The following is a 20,585-nucleotide window of genomic DNA, read 5'->3' on the forward strand; positions in this document are numbered from 1 at the left end:
CGATAAGTGTAGGAAATATTTAGGAAGTTGATAATTATTTCCTTATATTTAATGTTACACATGGCTTCTCTCTTTATATGATTTCAAATTCCCATTTGTTTTCTTATCACCAGTTTTTATTTCCTTCTCAGTGCCATACATTTCTCTTCATGCCCAGGTTTTGTTTCCTTTCCTTAGTGCTTTTCCAGTCTCCTCCTGTCTCTTACCCCAACCTTGAAAAGAAGTAACGTATTGATGTTCAATAATGACGGTGATGTAACAGAAATTATATCAATTGCAGACCACAGTTTTCTTGGCTTTGAGTGGCAGAAGCGTTGGTGTGCTATCAGTAAGACGGTCTTCTATTACTATGGAAGTGATAAAGGTACTTGTAATAATGATGATAAACTATAAAAACAGTATTTTAATGAGAGAAAAAAGTTTTAGTGGAGGTCATTTTAAGAAAGCAAATGGAAATTTTAAAAGAATAGATGGTTCTTAAACAGTGCTTTGAATTTTAAAAATGTGTCAATATTCTTCAGAATCTGTAAGTGATGTACTCATTTATTAGAGAGGGGAAACTGAGGAAAAAGGGTTACTTGTAAAGCTACTTTGTGCATCAATAACAGCTAGCTGTTAGGTTTGATACTATGCTGGTACTCAGTTGATTTACTGGACAGAAAATATTCTTTCTGTCTAAATGGAATCTTAATTTTAAAACACTCTCTGGCAATTATACCTTCTGAGCTCTTTAAAGATGGTTCTATCCAGGAAAGTGTTAGTCTGAAAACCCACATAGTTTTGCAGGGAGCATAGAGTTCCATGTTTCTTTCTAAATGCCTTATGTTTTGAAAAACCTAGAAATTAAATAATATATTTAATTAAAAGCCAGTCCTGGACACTAAAGCTAGCTCGTGAAAGTGACTTTTAACTTTTAATGGCCAATCTAGAAAGAGTCTGACATAAATGCTTTGATATCACTTTGAATTTTTAAAATTGACAGTTAATAAACATCTTTTAAATTGTATGCTAAGTGTATTTGATGTCTAAGGGTAGAACAAATGATACAGAAATAGATCTGAGTAAATTTTATAAGTGCAATTATGTTGTCCTCTCCTCCCCCCCAAAACCCCAACAACCAACCTGTGTACTTATTCCTGGGCAAACTATCTGTTGAAACTTTTTTCTTGAGATCAGTGCAGGTAGTTATTTTGTGGTGTTTTATTCAAAGACTAATTTGATCCAGTTTGTTTCATTCTTCAATATGTGCTGACTCATTTATTTAAACTCACCCTTTCTCTAAAACCAAAAGAAATAATGTTCTAATTGAAAGTCCAGTTTTCATCTCACGAGTTTCCCATCGTATTCTCCATTTCTAGTGTTTTGTTAGTATATCTGCTAAATGTTTGCTTTTCTTCTTCACTCTTTTATTGGGATTTGTAGACTGAGGAAGATTCAAAACCTTTTAAAGAGTCTTTATTTAAAATTTTTGAGGAGGTGTGGCATTAACAGTGACTTGTCAGTAACGATTCATTTCTTTCTCTGGAAAATTATCTTCTGATATTTGTTTTTATGTAGTTATACATTACCTAATACTTTAAAAAATGGATTTTTTTTTTTTTTTTAGTTGGGATATATTGCTGGTTCTTACAGATTTTGTTTTTGGGAGGAGGGGGAAGAGATGGGGGGAACCAAAACAACCAACCAAAAAACCTCCCAAAGCATCCAACCAACCAAAAAACCCCAACCACAGAACAAAGAAGGGAAGGCTTGGTAATTTTTATTTCTTCTCCTTGTGCCTATGCTGATAATCACTCATGATTTCTAGTACATGGTCTTTGCATTAAGGCAGGCAACTGCCTGCCTGCCCTTCTCCACCCCTTTTTTTTTTTCTTTTTTTTTTTTCTTTTGCAACAACCTGACTATCCAGGCTGCATCATGACTGCTAAAAGTTAAGATGCATGGAATCATGTTCCCTAAAATGCACAGAAGCACTTTGCTTAGCCTTCGACAAGTTGATGTCATGTTAGGAATTGACTGTGGGATACGTGGGATTTCTTTCCGTTAAGAATCTATAGACAGATGCTTTGGCTTATACATTTATAGCTTTTGTAGGCTGCAGATTGTTTAGGGAAGATCCTGCTAACTGTAACCTAATGATGTGGGGAGAGGCATATAATCCATGTAAATAATGTAGGCATGGCTGGGCTCCAAAAAGTAGTAGCTCATGGAGGAAGTAAACAAATTAGGTGCATGCATTTCTGCCCTACCCCATGTGACTGGTGCTGTTAGTGCAATAAAACTAGTGTAGCATGGTAGAATTGTTTCATCTTGCAGATCTGGGATGATCAACAGTCACTCCAGAACTTGCCTTTGAAGCAGAAAGCTTTTTTCTATACTTGGTGGAGGTACTCTTTTTCAGCCCTGTGATGCTGTAGTACATAAAGGTGTCAGTTCCAGTGCAGAAGCAAATCACCATCATTGTGCAGAAATTGAATACCAGTGACTGTTGTAGTTCCATGGCAAACTAGTTTGCTGTTGAAACTGAGCTGATGTCCTGATGGCTGTGAACGTGTGTGCTGCTGTTTATCACACTGTTTAGCTGCAGGTTGTCAGCATGGATGAGGTGTGTGATGAGACTATCCTGAGATCTGGCATTTAGTTGCTGGAAGAACCTGAAACTGTTTTCACTCCAACTATTACAGTCAGCAGTATAGTTCTATGATTCTATGATTCTATAGTGCGCTGTTGCATTGGGACCCTTCTTTTGCTGTGGCCCTTGACGCTGTACCAGATAACTTGGACCACATAGAAGATCAGTGTGTGCTCTTACCAGCTGCAGCATATGGGTGAAGTGTGCATTTGTGTGGCTTCATGCAAATTGTTACCACCCCCTGAATCATTGGAGTGGTGTCTGTCTAAAAGATGCTGGTCTGCCCTTGCCTGTGCCACGTCTGCAAGTGTTTTGTATCAGGTTTCTGACAGGTTCCAGGGCTGATTCACACACCAGGAATATTCCCCCCTTGTTGAACCTGGTTTGAAGAGAGATGGGGATTCCATACATGCTCAGTCCTGCTGCCTTAATCACTTTTACTGGGTAATGGAGTGCTAGTGCCTGTGTGTGTGTTGGGGGACATAATGCAGAGAGGCAGCAGGGATTTCTTAGGTCCTGCTTGGCTTGTTTTACGTTGTGTATGTTTTTAAAACTGGACACATGGGTGAGTAACTGTGAAGGATATTTTGTATCTGGTGCAGTGTGTATTTTGTTGGGCAAAGTTTGATTTTCATGCTTACATATCAGTGTAAATGTAACTGAATGCTAAATGTGAGGCTGCTGGATGCCTTTTTATTAGGTTGTGTGGATTTGTTGTTTCCAAAATACTTCAGTTCTTCTAACACTATCCTTTTTACATCGGGAAAACAAGAAGTATGGAAGTGTATAAGGCTCACAGACGCATGTAAGTAAAACTCTCATTTATTCACAGCTGAATGATGAAAAATATGAGGCCTAGTCCAGGAGAATATAGTACAAGCTAAAGCTTGTGAAAATACAGTAAATGACTGTGTGTTTGTGTATGTGTGTATGTTCACCTAATAGATTACAAGCATGCTTTTAACAGTTGTGATGCCTGCAGGGCAAGGAATGTCTTGTTTCACTGCTTCCTCCTGTATTTTCTCATACATTTGGTACACTGCACTGGATAGTGAAACAGTGTTATTTATCCTTGCAGTATAGACAGGACTAAGTGAATCACCTACATTTTTCCCCCACCCGATCAATGATACGTGGAGTAGATGGAGGAAAAACGCTTAAAGGTTTCACCTAATTCATGTCAAAAATGGGTATTGCAGGAGGCGCATGTGTATTTGTGCTTGTGCTGTGGTATCTGTTGCCAGCATGTGGCCCACAACACTGCAGAGAAGCACATTCAAATGTCAGAGCTGGCTTGGATTTCCAGAAGCTTGCCTGGTCCTCCTTTTCATAGTCTTTCCTTCCATAAAACTTGTATAATCCTTCTCTTTTCTTTCCTTCCATGCAGTTGCATCCTGAGTTAGGTACCCTGTTTTTTGCATATCATTTCTCTATGTGATCTCTGGCAGTTCCTGTGTTCTCAAGCATCTGGGTTGTATGGCTAACCTTCCAGACCTAGAGGTGCATGTGAAGAAGGAAAGTTAATTAGTTGCTTTGTAAATGAATGAATTAATGACTTCGTTCCTTCTTCCTCACTAGGCCACAATATTATATGCCCTTCTGTCTCAGCAAGCTGGAGAGATCAGCTAAATGTTTAGCAAGGCAGTAATTGATAACATCATGGCAATTTTCTCCACTGTTAATGGGCACTAAAAATTTATTTTAATCTTTATAACTCGAAAAGGGTATCTGCCTGCCTGCCAGTAATATGATATTAAAGAGAGGGACAATTCAGAGGCTTTTAGAAGTGACTGAGGTTTTATTTATATACTTATTTAGTATTTTTAACATGGACATAAAAATTATGTATTTCTCTGAATAGGAAGACAGTGGTGGCCAGACCAATGGAATCTTCTTATATTTGTGTAAAAAACCGTGATTTTGTTTTATTTTCTGTTCTGTTTTTTTTTTTTGAAGAACTTGGTGACTAAGTGTTATTAAGGGAGAGCGAAATCATAGTTACTTGCCTCAGCAGGCTACTGGAATTTCTGCCACATGCTAAACTCACAAATTTCTCCTACCATTTTGCTTATAGCTACAGACCTCCTTCTTTTAGTCCTCCCTGTCTGAACAACCAGATAAAAAAAGGCAAAAATCCTTGTTTAGTTTATACTTTTGACAGAATCAGTAACAGAAATCTCCAGGAATTGTGGATATTCAACAGGACTTTGTAGCAGGGGAATGGCAATCAAAGGCATCTATCGAATGAGTACTGAATCTTCTGCTATGAGAATGTTAAATTCAGGCCTTGAAAAACACGCTTGCCATTAACAGTGCATTATTTTAAAAAGTAACTATTGAGTAAAAAAAGACTGCATATAAACAAACTGATGCCCTGAATAGTTTCAAGAATTCCCTCTGTTTCTTATTTTTTTTTCTTTTTTTTTTTTTTTAGTTTAGATTTCTCAGAGGACTAGATTAAAGGAAAGAGAGAAAAAGTCGATTGCATTTCAGGTCTGCTATCTAAAAGGGAAGAACTCATTTGCATTCTTTTGGAAAGGACTGTTCCAAAAGCAGGAGAAGGAATTACTGTTTTGGAGATACTGACACTATTTTTAGGAAGCAGACATCCTGCATATGGAAAAATATGTCAACTAAATTTAGCATGAAGCCATGTAAACCTGTAAGATTTTACAGGTTCCTAATTTCAAGATGAAGAGAGTTAAATTATAGATTCTAATAGTATCTATAAATACTTTATCAGTGTCTGAAATCTTTCTGTTTGCCTTTGTTCCTTATGCCTTTCTCTGTAACTTCTTTCCTTTCTACTACCCGAGTCTGCTCTGTTCTTCAGAATGCACTAATTCATTTTACATGTGCTAATAATATGGGCACATCGCCTTAGGCCTCAAATTTACAACCCAATCATTTCAAGACCCCATTGAAGGTTTACCCTTCTTTGTTTTAAAAGTTCCCATGGACTCAGTTATGCAAGGTTACTTCAAACCCCTTTTCTCTGCTTCCCTTGAGACTCTTTTCTTCCCTGATACAATATTGGACCTGTTTCCGTTGTTAACAACATTTAAATATTTTTAGGATGAATGAAGCTTATATGTACGAAAAATGTTTAAAGTGGCTCTCAAATTTAATGCAGATCTGCATTTTCTCTGTTTCAAATACAGCTTCCCATATTTATTTCTCTCGAATATCTATGTACTAGATTTGACCTTTTAATTTTTCTTAAACTAGTTCCTGACACTCTACTTTGTTATACTGGTGTTTTACAATTCTAAATTCTGGATGCAAAATGGTCCACCCAGACCCAGATTTATTCTTCTGTTATGTGCCTGATAAGGGAGAAGGGAAGAAGAAGAGGAGGAGATGAGAGCAAAGACCAGCTTATTCTGAAATGAGATTTAACTGAATTGTGGAATGACTTATGCTTGGTATTTGTGATCCTTTTTGTTTTCACTAGACTGATAGTATACTTTTTGCAGCTCTATTCTGTGTTCTACGACAACCTAAGGATATCCTGTTGCTGAATTGCAAAGCTCTACTTTGAGAAAATAAGAAGCAGCAAGAATGTTACCATTCTTTAGAGAAGCGCATTCCATCCACGTCTCTCCCTTTTTCCTCCTAAATATGCTGTTGTATTCCTTCCTGCCTAGGCAAAACTCCAGTTCTGACTTAGTAGTTCAAAATGAAAGTGAAATCTCTGTAATGTAAATGTGCTTCCTGAAGCTGCTTTTAAGGCTCCTGTCATAAACCCCAACGATACCTCATTTTAAGTCTTCAAGAAAAATCTTTTAGTCTTCAAAGTTTTTAAACATCAGTAACTGTTTAACAATAGAACTCCGAATGTGAAAGTTCACAGAAATCACTGTGGCACTAATTTCACACAGCAGCTTTAAACAGAAAGCCCAAGTCTGTCTGCACCCCTGTTTAGCTGCAAGGCCTTGCCAGTAAACGCAGTTGAGATGATTGTTGAGTCGGACACTTACAGGATGGCCCTGCATTCAAGCTTGCACCTGACTATAGGGTCTGGCCAAACAGCTACCATGGGTCATGTTTTGCTCCATGGTGATCAGGTGATGGGGCTTGTCTCCAGTCTACCTGGAAAAGTATAGTCTGCAAGAGCAACTTGGATTTGTAGACCTCCATTGCTTGTCACCGTCTGAGCATGCAACTAAGCTGTAGCTGACCTGTGTCCTGCCATTCTGTATTTGTGAAGCCATTTCTCAGGATGTACTAGGTCTTATCTCTGGCTTGCTGCCACAGGGAGTGTGAATGCATTCTGAAAGTCTTTCAGCTTTAATGGGTTCTGGGTCAGCGCTGTGAAGTGTTTCATTGTCTTAAAATTTCCCCATGGTTAATACTTCAAGTGTGTGTGAAATGCTACACTGGACTTTAGTCAGAGCTACTTTACTGGACAGACAATTAGAAGCAAAAGTAGCAATGCTTTGACGACTCTGTTGCTATAAAGGTCAGTGAAAGAATTTAATAGCAAGGAGTATGTGTTGCTTTTTTTTTGTGGTGCATACAGGTAATTTTCATTAGCTCTGGAATGGTGTGTTCAGAGAGATAAGACACAGACAGTATTAACAATAAAACCAATCAAATGCAATATGGGTACCATGCACTATGTTTCCCTTCCAGTGCAAAGTACAGCATCTTTGTGTTTTAACTGTAATTCTCTTTGAAAGAACAAGTACTAGTACAGAGATCATCTCTCTATAAAACTGTATTACCATAAAATGGACCATACATGTCGCAGAGAAACAGTCTCAGAAATAATCCAAGAGACTAAATTTGAATACTTGCCTCATTTTTATCTTGACAAAATGTTTTTAACTTTTGAACCTGGTGTTTGTTTATTCTGTCTGCGTGCTCCTATCTTCTTGGGTTTTGATAAACCTCCAGCATGGGAGAGTGAGAAATTAATGTCTTTCACTTCATCTTCTCCCTGAGGTCACAAGTGAAGGAACAATAAAATTTCAAGGCAGAAATGAATTTTGTTAAAAGGGGACCTGGTTAACCTATTGCAAGTTATTATTTCTTATATCTGCCTTGCTGTGATTCCATGAATTTGGTGTTATGTGTGCTGTTTGATATAGGAGTGGAGGATCGAGCAAATAAAAAGCATTAGTACTGTGCTATTAGTATTTAATTAAGACATAATCAAAGTTACTGTGGGGGAAGGGGTGAGAAGGGACAATAGAACAGTACCCTGGATTTTTTTTTCATATAATTGTGTTATTTGGTATTTACTTGCTCTGGGTGAGAGTTCATAAAAAGGTGGAAGGACAAAGAATTTGTGTTTATGTGCTTGTAAGATTACTGGCAGGAGTAGTTGTATGGTGACTGCCCTGATGTCCATTGATGTTGATGTTGCTATGTTAGCCAATTTTTGCCCCCTCGTGATTGGAAAAAAGATAAGATCTCTTATTAAATTTCCAGGAAGATGACAAAGTTATGTTGAAAATTGTAGTTTTTTTCTGTTTTGTCTACAGTAAGAAGTTTCTTTCTCTTATTGACAAGCATAAGCAATGGATGTTTGATTTGCACTTAAGTTCTGTTCAGCAATACTTAAAGTAGTTTTGTTGTTGTGCCTGATGCTTATTGTTAATTTTTCTCTATTGTGGAAAAATCCCATACTTAATGGAATTTTCTTTCATTTGGAACTGCATTTCATTTTTTGTTTGCCTGAGCAAAATGTGACTGATGATGATGATGATCTTCACTTGATACTGTATTCACTTGATTTCTGTGATCTACAAAAATTGCAAAACTGAGTCACTTTTAGTTTTTAGGTTTGCTTTTAATATTCACCAAAACATATCAGAGCATATAAAGTCAGATGAAGGGTTTGGCCTGAAGAGCTCAGAAGGCATGCACAGGTGCCGCCTGCCCACCATGTAGTGTTTTTAAACTCAGGTTTATTCTAAGTGATACTTTTATAAACCAGAACCTTTGAAAAGTAGAATTGTCTTTAAAACAACCACATGGCACAAACACATGGCTCTACATAATAAACTGTGGTAGGGCTCAGTGCTTTTATTAGCTAATTAAATATTTGCTGTCTAGAGAGAAATGCTTTTGGAACACACACCTGAATTTATAACAAAATTCATTCTGTACTTCTGCCATGTGGAAAGAAGGCACATCTGGGAACGGGTGGGGGAATGTGAAAAGAAGCTTTTCCAATTGCTTATAAAGGAGTTTGAAGTTTATTTTTTGAGTGAAGTGGTTAGTTTAGAAGGGTGCTCAGCAAGTTCTGAGCTAGACAGGTTTTCCCATTGGTTTACTGCCTGAAAAAGACACTGATTTATAGGAAACGTGTCTTGCAAGTTCCAGTTCTTGACTTTTCCTAGATACAAGTGTCATAACATGCACTTCTTACTAAATAAGACCACCATCTGCAAACATCCCCCTCTGAAATTCCTTAGGCATCCTACAAAAAAATGCACTTTGTGTACATATTCCTTTAAACCAAAGCTTTATCTTCAGCAGCATCACTTAATTATTTTGCTAAAAATCTCCCTGTTCTTTGTAAAATTCATGAAATAGAAAACAAAATCTGAATAAAAGATAACCTGCTGAGCCACTTACGTTCACTGTTGTAAATGAAGCTCTAACTTTGTTTTTTATCTCCAACAGACAAACAACAGAAAGGTGAATTTGCCTTAGAGGGCTACACCATCAGAATGAATAATAGCCTTCGGAAGGATGCAAAGAAAGATTGCTGTTTTGAAATCTCCGCTCCTGATAAGCGCATTTATCAGGTTGGACTTTTTTTATGTTGACTTGAAATTAAATTGATAAAGCTGTTACAATTCCAGTTACTAAATTAACATTTCAGTAAAACAATTTTCACTGACATCTTAATGGAAAAAGGAAACCCTTGCTTGCTTATATATTAGGAAAAAAAATCTGATTTAAAATACGTATGTGTTCAAATATTATCTTTTTGGACAAGAGCAGAGAAATCTGTCATCTTTATCTATTGGTCACTTCAACATTAGCATTTTAATATCTGTTGTATCGTATGTCTGTGTGATTTCTTGGATGAATTAGTTAGTAAAAAAAGTTAAAATATATATTAGTGTTAAATACATATTGCATCGGTCATGGCTTTGCAAAGAAAATCAACGTAAAGGCAGATGTCAGCTGTGCAATTCAGAGATCTATCAGCTAGACATCAATATGGAATGTAAGTTTAATAAGTTTTAAATATCTAAGATTGCAGTTGAAAGCCAGTTAATTAAGCTGTCAGGTAGTGTGTTGGAGTCTGACAAGAACATTTTTAAGAAAACTGTACCCAGCAGTCTAAAGAAATTCATGGGTGTCTTCTAATTGTCAAGGGCAAATTTTGTTCATCAGTTCTGGCTTTGACAATGATGAAGAGAAGCAGCTTTTTTCTGCACAGCTGCCAGCTGCTGATCAGAGTTTCAAATCCATCATCCTCTCCTTCAATTACTTAAATTTGTCAAAATTAGCTGTACATTATAAGAAGCATCCTTGCAAGAAAAGTACCAGAAGACATGAAAAGAATTTCTAATGGTTTCTTGAGGAAGTGACGAGAATGCTACAGTCCCTCTTTTTTATTGCCAATGAAATTGTAGTTGTGTTTTTGTCATTACTGCTAGTAGTTATTAATAAACATTTAATAGTTTACAGCTGCCACTCCCAAAGAAGCAGAGGAATGGGTACAGCAAGTCAAATTTGTCATCCAAGGTAAGCCAGCCAGTAAAGCAGTAGACTTTGCTAGTACTGCTTAGTGATGGTAGTTCTGTCCATTAACATTATCTATCATTTTTGTATATGTTATATTCTCCCTTGTCCAAGCTTTGAATAACAAGTCCTATTTTTCAATCATACAGCTTTCGTATGACTTTTCTCCTTTTGTGAGATTTTTGCTTTTCTCCAAGAAAAGTATTTATCTTGAAAGCTCTCCCTTACTGAACATATAAGAAAATAAGCAGAGTATACTGCAAACACCAGGTCATAGAAGAATTGTGGTTTTCTTTGCATGATTTTCTGCTAAGGCATTCTTCTGTAGTAAATGTTAACTTTTTAAACTGCTGTTGCATAGATTCAGGATCTAATACTATTCCCGAGGAGGAAGAAGAGGATTATGATGACGTTTGCCATGTGAGCAGTGAATCAATAGATGATAGCATTTACGAAGAAGTTAAAGGTATTGAAATTTTTTATTTTGTGTCTTGTAATCATTTTGTCTTCTCCACTTCCAGTTTGGTAACTCTGAGTGGCTAGAAGTAAGTGAATGACATAATCAGATGAGTAAGACACTTTCAGATTTCAGGTTTTGTTAGGACATTAAAAAGAAAAAGTGTATTCAACCAGATCTGAGTGAGAACAATTCAGTTTTCTTTATAAGGGCATCAGAATAGTGCAGCATGTGTAGAAGTCGTCTCAGGGGACTTTTGGCGCATTAAGATTCTCTGGAAATTGCCTTGCCTTAAAGCTTTTTCCACCACCTTGCCCATCATATTTTCTTTATTAATTTTGGAATTTGTATGAAGCAAAAGTTCACTATCATGCCATATGTTATCAGCTGTTGCCTAATACATGATGTTATAACCCTGCAAGAAAGCAATGCGTTTGTTGGAAAAGGCACTGGAGATTAACTGTAAATAAACTGACATGAGTTTTGACACTGTTTTGTTTCATATCTTCCTGCATGATTATGAATATACAGAAACTTTTTACTGTGGACTTTTTGATGTGGTAAAATGATTATGCCTCTAAATGTCCAAGTGTATCTATCAGATGGCAAAACAAAAGAAAAAGCTGGTGAAAATCTCTTGGAGTTGATTGTAGGCATTCAAGTATTAGGAGAAAGGTAGTCGTTCTTGGTTATATTTTAAGAAGCTATGAAAAAGTCAATGTTTCAGTCACCATTAGTTAACAAATGGTATTTTAAAGTGATATGACAATTAATAATCACTTTGTATAAAATAATGTTCTTCACTCCTTGCTGTTTGGGGCAGTGCAATTATCAGCAATAACTTGAGAGGAAAAATTGTGTCATGTGGTGCTAACTTTCTGTATCTGTTAGATTCAATATTCTGACCACTGGAGAAAAGAACGGTTTACAGTATGCCTCAGTTTTCATTTTACGGTCATTTCAATGAACCAAGGGAGCAGGGAACACGAGTGAAAATTACGATCATAAAATTGTAAAATTGTAGCAGCACTCAATTCTTTAAGAGCTAAGTTGTTTCTTTTTTGTTCCATTTCCTTGGATTGTACCTACGCTACTCCAGCACAGAGCACAAGTTCTGCTGAAATGGAGTGCATTGTGTCATGCTTGCTGAAAACCTCTTCTGCAGTGAATAAAAAAATTCCATTACAGAACTTAATATTTTAGCTGGAGAATACAGGCAGATCTTATTTGCAGTGCTTTTTGGATGCTCAGGCTTTTACAGAAAGTGATCTTCTGTGCTTGCTTACACTCTGTTAAAGCACCTCTCGATGTATTGTGGGATAAATTCTCAAGTAAGTAAAATTTTACATTTTGGTGGCTTTTCAGTGTTTCTTTATATTAGCATTTCTAAAGCAAATTAAGATAGTTCACGATGCAGTCCATCTGGTAATACTGGGTTTTGTATTTGAATAAAGTGTTTGGATTAAAAGGGAATTTTTGTGCAGTTTTGAAAATTGGGAATTTTCAGGAACCATTGCAGTAATCAGGCCTAACTGATGATGGATATTTTAGCTATCTCATTGCTTAGATTTGTTTTTTATTTTTTATTTTTTATTTTTCCCATGTTTGTGGCAGGAGACAGTGTAGATGAATTTTCCAGGCAGCAGCCGGATAGCCCCAAGCCAGCATCCAGAATGGTAATAGTCTATTAGCCTATTAAAAGCACAGATTTCAGTGGCATTCAATTTGAAGTGTCTGCTGGCAGGAGGAGTGGGTTTACAGTTGGAAGGGGTACAAAGAGTGGTGGGAAGATTAATATTTTGATCTGATAAGTCACTTCTTTAACAGCACATAAAAATTCATATTTACTGTAGAAACATAATTTTCCTGGTTCTCAGCATTAGTTAGTGTTTTACTCTGGTTATTCAGGTAGAGTCAAGAATGTCAGAACTTCCAAAGATTTCCCAACTTGTAAATATTCCTTGCAAGATTCCTCAGGAATATAAAGCTTTATACTCTTTTCAACCAAATAAGCTTTTGCCCCTTTTTTTTTTTTATTAATAAAAACACAGAGGAAAACTTGGTTAGGCAAAATTATTACCAATAAAGGCCCATTTTTGCTTAATTAGCTATTTTCTGTCATAGTACACTCTATATAATTTTACAGTCCACAACTGGATATTATAAGGTGTAAATAACTTCTAAATATGTTGTATTAAATAGCTATGTGTGCCTATAAAGCTACCTAGATGCGTAGAGTTTCTAGGTTAGTGGTGTCTTAAACAACTATCCTTGTCAGAGGAGACAACACTTGCCAGCTTTAAAAATGTTTCCATCTGCTATAGCTCTTGGAGACTGATTTTTATTTTATTTTTATTAATTTGGGGTTTCAGTGACATAATGTTTAATGGCCTTCAGTATTCTCTTCTGTGGTTTCACATCTGTATGGAGCACATACTCAAAATTGCAATGTTAACTGCTGCCTGACACCTTCATCCTTTCTACAACATCAGCTCAGATCGTGTACTGTCTGGAACAGTCTTGCACAATAGGAGAAAAGAGGTGTTAATCTAAGTTAATATTTATGTTCATTTTCAATCTTGTGTTGTTTTTTCAATTCTGTTCTCTTTCTGGTCACAAACTTGCATTATAGCAGTAGATTCTGTGATATACAATCTAGTTTCCATTAAAATGGTTTGATTCTTACTTTGGTGGTGCTTGGTTTGTTCATGTAGGTGAAAAGATGACAATTTTAAGTAGGTCAGGTTGGTAATCCTGAAGCAACATGATGTGACCCAAGGCCTGTCACTGTTGGCTTTGTGCCATCTCTTCTCTGCCTGTCCATAATAGAGAAAACTTTTGGAGGCAGTGAAATTTGGTGCTATGGTGATCTCTGATCAGGGGAACTGCTGTGGAGAACTAACCCAGCCAATACAATTTGCATTAGTCTTCTACTGTAAATTAAGTTTGAGGGCTGATTCAGTCTCTGATTGGGCCAAGGATTGTGGGGATGGAAAGCTTGCTTTTGTCTTTTGATTCCTACAGTCAGTCCTCTGCCAAACAATTTGCCCATGTCAAGCCAGGTGTCCAGACAATACTTCTGTTTAGCAGTGTGGCTGGGAGCTTAGCTATGGAAACTAAGGCAAAGTTCAGGGAAAGGTAAGAAATGTCTTATACAAGAGAAAGTGTGCTATGCAGAGAAACACTTTTTGATGTTTACTGACTTTATAGTTTAAAATCATACTGATTTTGTTTCAGAACTTATTTCTGACATTGAGTAAGAAAGTATGTCTCTATCTTATGGTTATCTCTTTCAGCAGCTTTGTCACTTTAATTTTTTCTAACAGTTAGCCTCTGTAGTTAAGCAGCTTAACTTAATACCATCCTCATCTGCTGTTGCTGAATTGCTTGAGCTTTGAAGAAGAAAATTGTGCTTATGTTTTTGTGCCCTTTCCATGAGCATTGCAGGGGGAGGGAGAACATGATCTCTGATTTACCTCTTCTTGGGGAAGAAGGAAAATAATGATTATGTAGTAGAGTTTGAGTGTAAGTTACTCATGGACACCAACTCATAGCAAATACTTGTGTTCTCAAAATGTAGTGTCAGATGTACTGACTTTCTGGCACTAGAAGTGAAAATTTCACAGCACTGCATTAATGAAAATGCCTTTTCAGGAGAGCTTTGCTTATTTTAGAGCTTTCAATATATCACAGTCAGGGTTTGTGGGACCAACATAGCGTTTGGTGTCAAACTGTCCAAGTTGTGGATTATAGCTGTACTATCAGTTCCTAAAACCAGTAAACTAAAATGAAGAAACTGATAATTGGTTGTGTAAACTAGAGCAGTAGGTTTAAGTCAGCAGAGACATGGAATCTGAGGTGGTATCTGTAATCATTGCTGTTAAGTCAGTATATTACATATCATGGTATATTGTCCTCCCAACATTTGTTTGCCTCAAGTAGTTAGGCAATTCTTTACTTCTTGTCCAGAAAAGTTGTATATAATGCTGATGTGCTACCAATTTTTTATTTTTATTTTTTTCCACAGAAAGAATTGTAAGTGCTTTTAATAAGTAAATTAAGGGATTTCAAAGTATAAGTAGGGTCAGGAATATTTGAAGCTGAGAAGACCATGTGTAAGATGGGTATTTTCGAGGACAGTACTTATGATGAGTTTCCAAAGTGATTACTTTTGAATAATTTCCATCAAAATGTCTTTCAGGTTTGAGAACACAGCCAGAGATTTTTTTTTTTAATTTTTTTTTTTTTGTTTTAAAGCAGAGAGGATTCTTCAAAACTGTGTTTTTCAAAGATTGAATCCTGGTGGTGTTAAGAAATTAGTATTTTTTACTTGTTTAGCCATTGTGTTATTGTAATATATGGTGTGTTTTGCCTTTAATATCTTACTGATGGGTGGAGAATAAGGAGGAGTGGGTGCTACAGGGTTTATTCAGTTTGCTGCAAATTGAAAGTAATTAAAATACTACATAAGATCAGTGAAAAGCAGATGTAAACTACTTTTGGTGTCAGGGAATAGTAAAGACATTTTTTTCTGTCCAAGACGCATGGTTTGGTTTCCTTGATCACTGGGATTTGGGGTCTATTAAATGTCTTTGATTATATGTTAGACATGGAAATAAGTGAAAAATTGTATCTTTCAACTGTATATTGCTGAATCCCAGCTAGTATGTTGAAATGGAACTGTGTCTGAATTCTAGATCACTGTGGGTTTTGAGGCAGTACACTTATGGGAAGTATATACCTTGGAGTGTCCTTCAGCTGGTACTAAATCCTCACAAGACATGATTTAAGAATCCAGACAACTTTCTGTATGTAAAGACATTGCATCCAGGAGGTGGTTAGGAACTCGATACCTGGACCTCAGCTTTTGTTTGCCGCAAGAACTTGAGCTTTAATTTCAATTAATGTATTCCCACATCTAAAGAGGGAACCTTCTCTTTCTGTTGAGGTTGAGTGGCAGTGATGGAAGAGGAGGTAAGAAAATCTGGTGTAGCTGAGAAGAATGAGATGTCCATTGAGTGGGAAGTGGCAAGTCTTTGGGATGAAGAATAAGGTTCACAGGCTATTCTGTGTTTCCTGTAAAATGAATATAAATGGTGGTCTGTGAAGAACAGGTGGCCTATAGCCACCACGAAGCCTACTGTCTGTGATGCAGTTCAATCCCTGCTCTCCGGTCACAAACGTACAAGTAAGGAGGCCAATAAAAATGAAATAATAACTGAGTATTCATATTTAGTCTGATTTGCATGTGAGGGGTATATTCACTGATTGGAATAGGGTGGGGTTGTTTACGGAGAAATACTCTGAAAAAAGAGTATTCTTTAGTAATATACTTCGGTTGCAGAAAATTTTGTTAGCTGTGAGATTCAAAGTAGTTAATTACAGCATCTACAGTAAATGGAAAATGTGTGCTATTAAGTTTAGGTATTTATTCTCTTTGCTTTGAACTGCATGCAGGACTTCATAGTTTTCAGATGTTTCAAATTTCATAGGTTTCAGAGTTTACAAGTGGAGAAATAGGAGCGACCTTCCTGAAGCTGCGGTCAACTGTTTCAACACATTGAAGGAGATCATGTGGAGAGGCTGTGTTCATTAAAGTCTTGGGTTAGCAAAGGCTAAATTTTATTTCTGTATTTGAGAGATTAAAAAACGAAATTAAAGATATCCTGAAGCCCGACGAGACACCCCTGTTCCCCAGCCCAGGAATAGATTGTCAAATCTGCATTAATTATTTGGATTTCAAAGCTTATTTACTTAAAATTAGAAGACATAATAATATCTAAAAAGGAACTATTTTTAATCATGTGGTTTTCTGTGTAAAGAACTCTTTCAAAAAATAATTAGCACACAACTCATTGAAAGAAATTTACTTATCAAAATAAGATATTTATTGCAAGTACTTATCATTCATTTTCATACTGTTTTCTGTGCTTCGCCACAAAACAATGTTTGACGCTATTGATTTATAAAACCAATCTGATGTGAACAGTATGTGACAGAAGTTGTTATTAAGAGATAGAATCCTGTCTCAAGAGCTTGTCATTCTGGCAAGACAAAACTCACACAAACTAATTTTACTTGTGTCATAGTTTTTTCTGTGTTCACTCTCTTTCTGGCAGCTGGCTTCATGTTAAATGTGACTAAAGCTTTTTTTATGCAAGCATGTCTTCAGTGGGTTATGGATCCGGAGTTCATTCTTTTGAAAGCAAAGTAGTTTTCTTTGGTAGCACTGTTTTTTATCTAATTAAGAAGCAGTGCAATAATTCTAATGCAAAGCATTCAGAAGAAATGTCTTGGTATGTGAGATAGTTTATTAACCATAAATTTGAGGAATTGCTGTAGTTTAGCAAGTTCAAAGCAAAATGTCAATTGTATTATGTATATTTATGAAAATAGAAATGTGCTCGCTCTAGTGCTTGGGTGTAACTGTGATGAATACTATATAGATAGATCAAGGAACCTTTACTTTTTGAATTTTTGACGAATGACTACATATCAGGCTATTAAAACTATTAGGTAGATTTTTTTCCTCTTTGAGAAACAAGAGCAACCAGAGGTTGTAGGGTGCCTCGGGCTCTCTCAACTTTTCTGGTTTCCACAAGGTAGCTATTAAAGAACCATAATTTATACAACTAGATTCTCAAATAAGACCCAGCAAGGTGGGCTTTAAAGGCTGAATTAATCACAGTTACTATAGATACAAATCTCTTATTTGAATTTTTCAGCCTTAATAAAGGTATCTGCATAAATCCTTCTATATATGTCTCTTCCTCTCAGTGTGCTTTTTATCTGCTACTCACTCTCCTTCCTACTCTCCCCCAAAATTCAGAAATTAGACATACATAATACTCCTGATAAACCAGACCTTCAGGAATTTTACTGGTCATCTGCATGTGTAGCTGATTTGCTTGCGTGTTTCAGTGTATGGAGTCTGCAGTGGATGTCACATTCAGTTTACATGTATACAAGGAAGGCAATGTAGGAAAAAGCTGGCTGTTTCCTTGTCTTGGCTACTGCTCCCTGGGCTGGGTAGGAGCCTGTGAAAGAAGCAGGTTGGCTGCTTCTAGGAAAGGAAAATGGTCAGTGGGCTACAGCTCCCAGACCACACATTGGACCAGGCAGAGAGGGCAAGGTGCAGCAGTCTGCTGAGCCCTAGAGAGAGGAATGCTCCAGGGAAGTCCAGGCTGCAGGTACACAGATAAGCTTCAGCAGTGAAGGGAAGAATGTTTTCTTAAGAGACTTAGGAAAGTACATCCAAGAGATTTGAATTATACAACAAGGTAGGAGGAAAATTTTCTTATCCAGAAAGGGGATGGTTGGCACAAGGGATATTTTGTTTCAGTCCTTGTTTTGAAGTTTGATCGTTTTTTTTTTCCGAGCAGATCCTGGTTTCCTCCATCTAAAAACCTCTGAGTTTGAATTCTAATGAAAAGCAGTTTAAGATCTTGGAAGCTTTCAATATCCTTAAGGGAGAGGTTCCAGCATTTCTGTCTTTTGTTTGTGGGAGGGTTTTGATTTAGCGGGCTGTAGCAGTTATTCTGTCCTTGAATCTTGAAGGCAAACATCAGCAAAACTGGGAATTGAAGGAAAGAATCACATTTTCAAAACAAAGCACTATCTACAGAAAAGCCTGTGGATCCTAGCACGAGGGCTGTACTCCCAAAATACACTAACTGAATCTGTATTTTCTTCTCTACCTGCCTCAAATTGTTTACCTTAAGAAGTGAGTCATCTCCATTACTACTAGTAGTTACAGCTAATTCACTAAAAATGTTCAAGATGGGTACAATTTTGTCATAATTTTTAATCATGTGGTTTTCTGTTTAAAAAGAATTTGTTTTATTACCCAATAATAAAACATAATTTCTTATTAATCTGCCCTAGTTTAGGCTTACAAATTGTGGCTCTTACAGTGCAACAAGGACTGTGTTGTGTCTCTGGCATGAGAGCTCAGTAATCCAAAGTACTGGCTGCAAGGGGATTCAAGTAATCTGGGACTCTGGGGACCCTGGGTTTTCTGAGATCCAGCTGCATGCCAATCCCGTAGTTACATGGTGAGCTGCCTGGGGAGCAGTTGTCATCTCCTGCTTATGAACTTCTTCCATATCCCTGTTGTCCTCCCTCATCTCTCTGAGGTGCATTGTGGTATATGGCATGTAGGACTAGTAAGATCTGGCATCCAGAGTTGCTGGTTGTAGTCTGGACCTAATATATGAGAATGAGACTGTGTTTGTAGAAATGAATGTGGGAACGTTACCTAAAATATGGTATGCGTAAACAGTCTGCGTTGCAGCTATAATTTTCTGTTTATTTCTGATTTAACTTGAATTTTGGTTTTGAATCATAACAAGAATATTTTTATAATTACTTCATTTCATCATTTAAGATGGACAAAGGATTTAGCGTAGTTGACAATTTAATTTGATGGCATGGGCCGTGAACAGTGAAAAGAGGCAGTGGTGTGGGCTTGTTACTTTCATGAAAATACCCAAAGGGTGAAAGCTGCTGGATTTTATTTTGGTCAGCGTGCAGTTAATGATCAACACAGAGAATGCAAAAATGTCTCGGTAGAATGTTTTTAAAGGAGTTGTGAGAGAAGCATCTGGGAGCCAGACTTTTCTTGTGGAAACATGCCAACAACTGTATTGTGTTTCCTTTCACTAATGTGAGCTATACTGAAATGCCATGTCTTTTGTCCCTCTTTGAGTAAGTTCATTTCTGGAATCAGACTATAAATTTGAATACTTTAACCCTGCAGATTATTAAAGGATATTATGCGGTTTAAACAAGATTCTCTCTTTATGAATTCTATGTGTATATATGTATTATGTCAAGTTACGTTTGTCACAAGTAGGGATATGTAGTTTTCAGAAATAGCTTTTAAATTTAAATCTTGCTGTTGATCAACGAGTATGAAAAGATTATTTGGCATTTACAGACTTTAATTCTGTCTATCATATAAATTTAATCCTGAGAAATACAAACCCTGTACATGGTTGGCACACAACACTGTAGTACAGAGTTATACAGTATAGATCAGTTAATTGAATAGTTGATTGCTAGATGTATTTACATAGAGAACTATTTGTATTTTCTATGTAGATTTTAATAGTCTCCACATTTGTTTTAGCAAAACATTTTAATAATAAGGTTTATAAAATGTCATGTTGAACACTTAAACTATTTACATAACTAAGAGCTATTATGGGTTGAGAGAACAAAAATTTATTTTAGTTACAGTGAATTCACATAAATCTTTATTATGTTTATATATAAGAATGTACTTATGTGCATGCCACACGTATTTAGGCAAGCAATCTCTAGCGCAAATTCCTGTAAACCTACAATACAACCACAGAATCGACTTTGAAACTGTGTTTTGTTTTGTCCCTCTGAGCTACTAATTTGCATTCTGTCCAGTTACTGCAGCTACTTTTTTGGGAGGGTGATGGGGGACAGAGAAGGGACAGCTAATAATTGGGTGAGCATGTAGAAACATTAAACTCCAGAAGTTTTCCTTTACTGTAAAATGCGGTATTGTGAAATATTTTATTCCTTCTTTAACTGTTTAATACGGATTTAGGTAAGACGCCTGTTGCCTAGATTTTGTATGCTGAATTTGAGGCTTTGGGAGCATTTTTAAAAGTGGAGCAAAAATTGTGCTTTTGTTGGAAGCTAAAATGAAATTTTACCTTCAGAGATGCTTCTGTTTAGGTGTGGAAGTTGTTATTTTATCTCTTGGTCAAACAAGAAAAAAAAAAAGGCAACATTTTAAAAAGTGCCCAA

At 36.5% G+C, this 20,585-nt stretch overlaps 1 protein-coding gene across 1 annotated transcript in view; it reads left to right on the plus strand.

Annotated features, from left to right (window-relative positions):
• SKAP2 (src kinase associated phosphoprotein 2) overlaps positions 1-20,585 on the plus strand; it is a 103,424-nt gene that overhangs the window by 57,580 nt on the left and 25,259 nt on the right. Inside the window, exons 6-9 of the mRNA XM_057408298.1 lie at positions 281-364; positions 9,269-9,393; positions 10,282-10,345; positions 10,704-10,808. Coding sequence (XP_057264281.1) covers positions 281-364; positions 9,269-9,393; positions 10,282-10,345; positions 10,704-10,808 — 378 coding nt within the window. The remainder of the gene's footprint in view (positions 1-280; positions 365-9,268; positions 9,394-10,281; positions 10,346-10,703; positions 10,809-20,585) is intronic.

Source organism: Pezoporus wallicus, unplaced genomic scaffold (genome assembly GCF_028554395.1).
Source record: "Pezoporus wallicus isolate ANWC-B61680 ecotype Strahan unplaced genomic scaffold, APGP_CSIRO_Pwel_v1 contig_7841, whole genome shotgun sequence".
Lineage (NCBI taxonomy): Eukaryota > Metazoa > Chordata > Aves > Psittaciformes > Psittacidae > Pezoporus > Pezoporus wallicus.